Source organism: Chaetura pelagica, unplaced genomic scaffold (genome assembly GCF_000747805.2).
Source record: "Chaetura pelagica isolate M959 unplaced genomic scaffold, ChaPel_1.0 scaffold142, whole genome shotgun sequence".
Classification (NCBI taxonomy): Eukaryota; Metazoa; Chordata; class Aves; order Apodiformes; family Apodidae; genus Chaetura; species Chaetura pelagica.
The window spans coordinates 6,596,641-6,598,439 of NW_009952973.1; the positions used below are offsets into that span (position 1 = coordinate 6,596,641).

At 55.9% G+C, this 1,799-nt stretch overlaps 1 protein-coding gene across 1 annotated transcript in view; it reads left to right on the top strand.

Moving 5' to 3' along the window:
* The first annotated feature begins 1,523 nt into the window (after positions 1–1,523).
* The window catches only part of TLL1 (tolloid-like 1), a 136,381-nt gene continuing 136,105 nt past the window's right edge, over positions 1,524–1,799 (top strand). The window contains exon 1 of the mRNA XM_009995931.1: positions 1,524–1,680. Within this exon, the coding sequence (XP_009994233.1) occupies positions 1,524–1,680 (157 nt within the window). The remainder of the gene's footprint in view (positions 1,681–1,799) is intronic.

Sequence of the window (1,799 nt, forward strand, 5' to 3'; positions counted from 1 at the left end):
GAACCCGGCCCAGGCAGGCGGCAGCGGCTCGGGGCGCCGCGGCGCTGGAGCGCGGCGGGAGAAGCAGGATCCCGGGGAGCGGGGCGGCGGCTCCCGCGGAAACTTCGCTTGGAAAATAAACCTCTACCACTTTCCTGGAGATCCACGTGAGAACAGGAAAGCCCGGCTGCAAGAACTCGGCGCTGCTGCGGCAATTTGACTTTTTGTTTGCCTTGTTTATTATTATTATTTTTTTTCTGTTCGTTCTTACTTTCATTTTGGAACCGGTTCCCAGCTGCTTGTCTCAACTTCTGGAGACCAATGGACCTTTTATATTGCCTTCCTCTGTTTTAAGCAAACTATGGACGCTTAAACTTTTCTCTTTCCCCCTCCCCCTCGCTCCTTAACCCCCATCCGTCAGCTCATGGGGCTAACACTGCAAAGCAGCCGCAGCAGAGGGAGAAATACACAACCACTGATTTATTTTCCCGTCTTCTCAATTGCAGTTAATTCTTCTCATCGACCTCCTCATCACCCATTCTTTTGAGCTTTTTTTTTGGCTGCCGGCTGTCCATCTGTGTGCATTGTTTTATCTGATCTCGATTCTTTTGTTGTTGTTGTTGTTGTTTAAATGCCATGCACTGCTTATCTAGGGAGAAAGCTATATGGAGATAGAGGCATATAGTGAATGCGCGCGTGTTTCCATTAGACTATCAGGGGAGCAGATCAGAAGCAGCCCGGATCCTGACCCTGACTGTATGAATAAGTAAGCAGGATGCTGACGACTGTGTTAGTTGCCTGTAAGATTTTCGTAAATTAAAGGGGGACGGAGGAGGTGGGGGGGAACAGACCAGAGACAGAGCTTAGAGTAAATGTTTGTGTAGATGGGAGGGAAGCGCTGACACTTCTCTGCTCCCTCCAGCGTAGCTCCTGCCTCCCATCACTAGGGCTCCGCTGTTTGCTCCAGTGCACCCCGGCTCCCTGTTGTTTTGTTTTCTTTCTTTTTTTTCCCTCCTTTCTCCCTCTCCCCGTGGTAGCTCGCTGATGTGCAGCCCGGATCCATCTTCTGGCAGCAGCAGAGGGAGCGGGGTCGGCGGCGCGGCGGGGCGCGGAGCGGTCCGCGGGCAGCGGCCGCCGGCGCCTCCTCCTCCGCGAGAAGTTTGGCCGCGGTCTGACAGAGGCGAGGTGACGCCCTGACAGACAGGATCTCCCCGCCTGAGTCCACCCCCTGAGCCCACCCACACACCCAGCGACTTCTCCCCGGCGGGGTGGCGGGCTGGGGGCAGGAGGGCAGCGGCGCTCATGCTCCTCGCTCTGTGTTGCACCCGTCTGATTTGGGCTACCTAGGGAGCACCGTATCTCGGAACAGCCTCTAGGTGGAGAAGGGGGACAAAAAAAACCACAACACCCCAACAAACTCCCCCGCCCACACCCCCAAAAAACTCCTCCATCCCTTACTCTCCTTTCCCAAGCCGGCGTGGACAGCTGAACCGGCAGCCTAATCCATCTCGCACCCTGTCCACCGCCGCTCTGCCCCCGGGGGAATGAAAATGCTTTGCTGGAGGATGGCACTGTGGCTGGCCGGGGGGACTGTCTGTGGGAAGCCTTCCTCCTGCTCTGGCCTTGATTATGACTACACTTACGATTTCACTGAAGAGGATAAAGCTGAGGCGATAGATTATAAGGATCCTTGCAAAGCCGGTAAGTGACTTCCAAGTCTAATACAGCTCCCCACCCCCTCCCCAGATGGTGACTTTGTCTCGGCTTTATTTGCGGGGGGGAGGGCAGTCCCGGGCTCACCTGCTTCCTCCCGGGGCAGC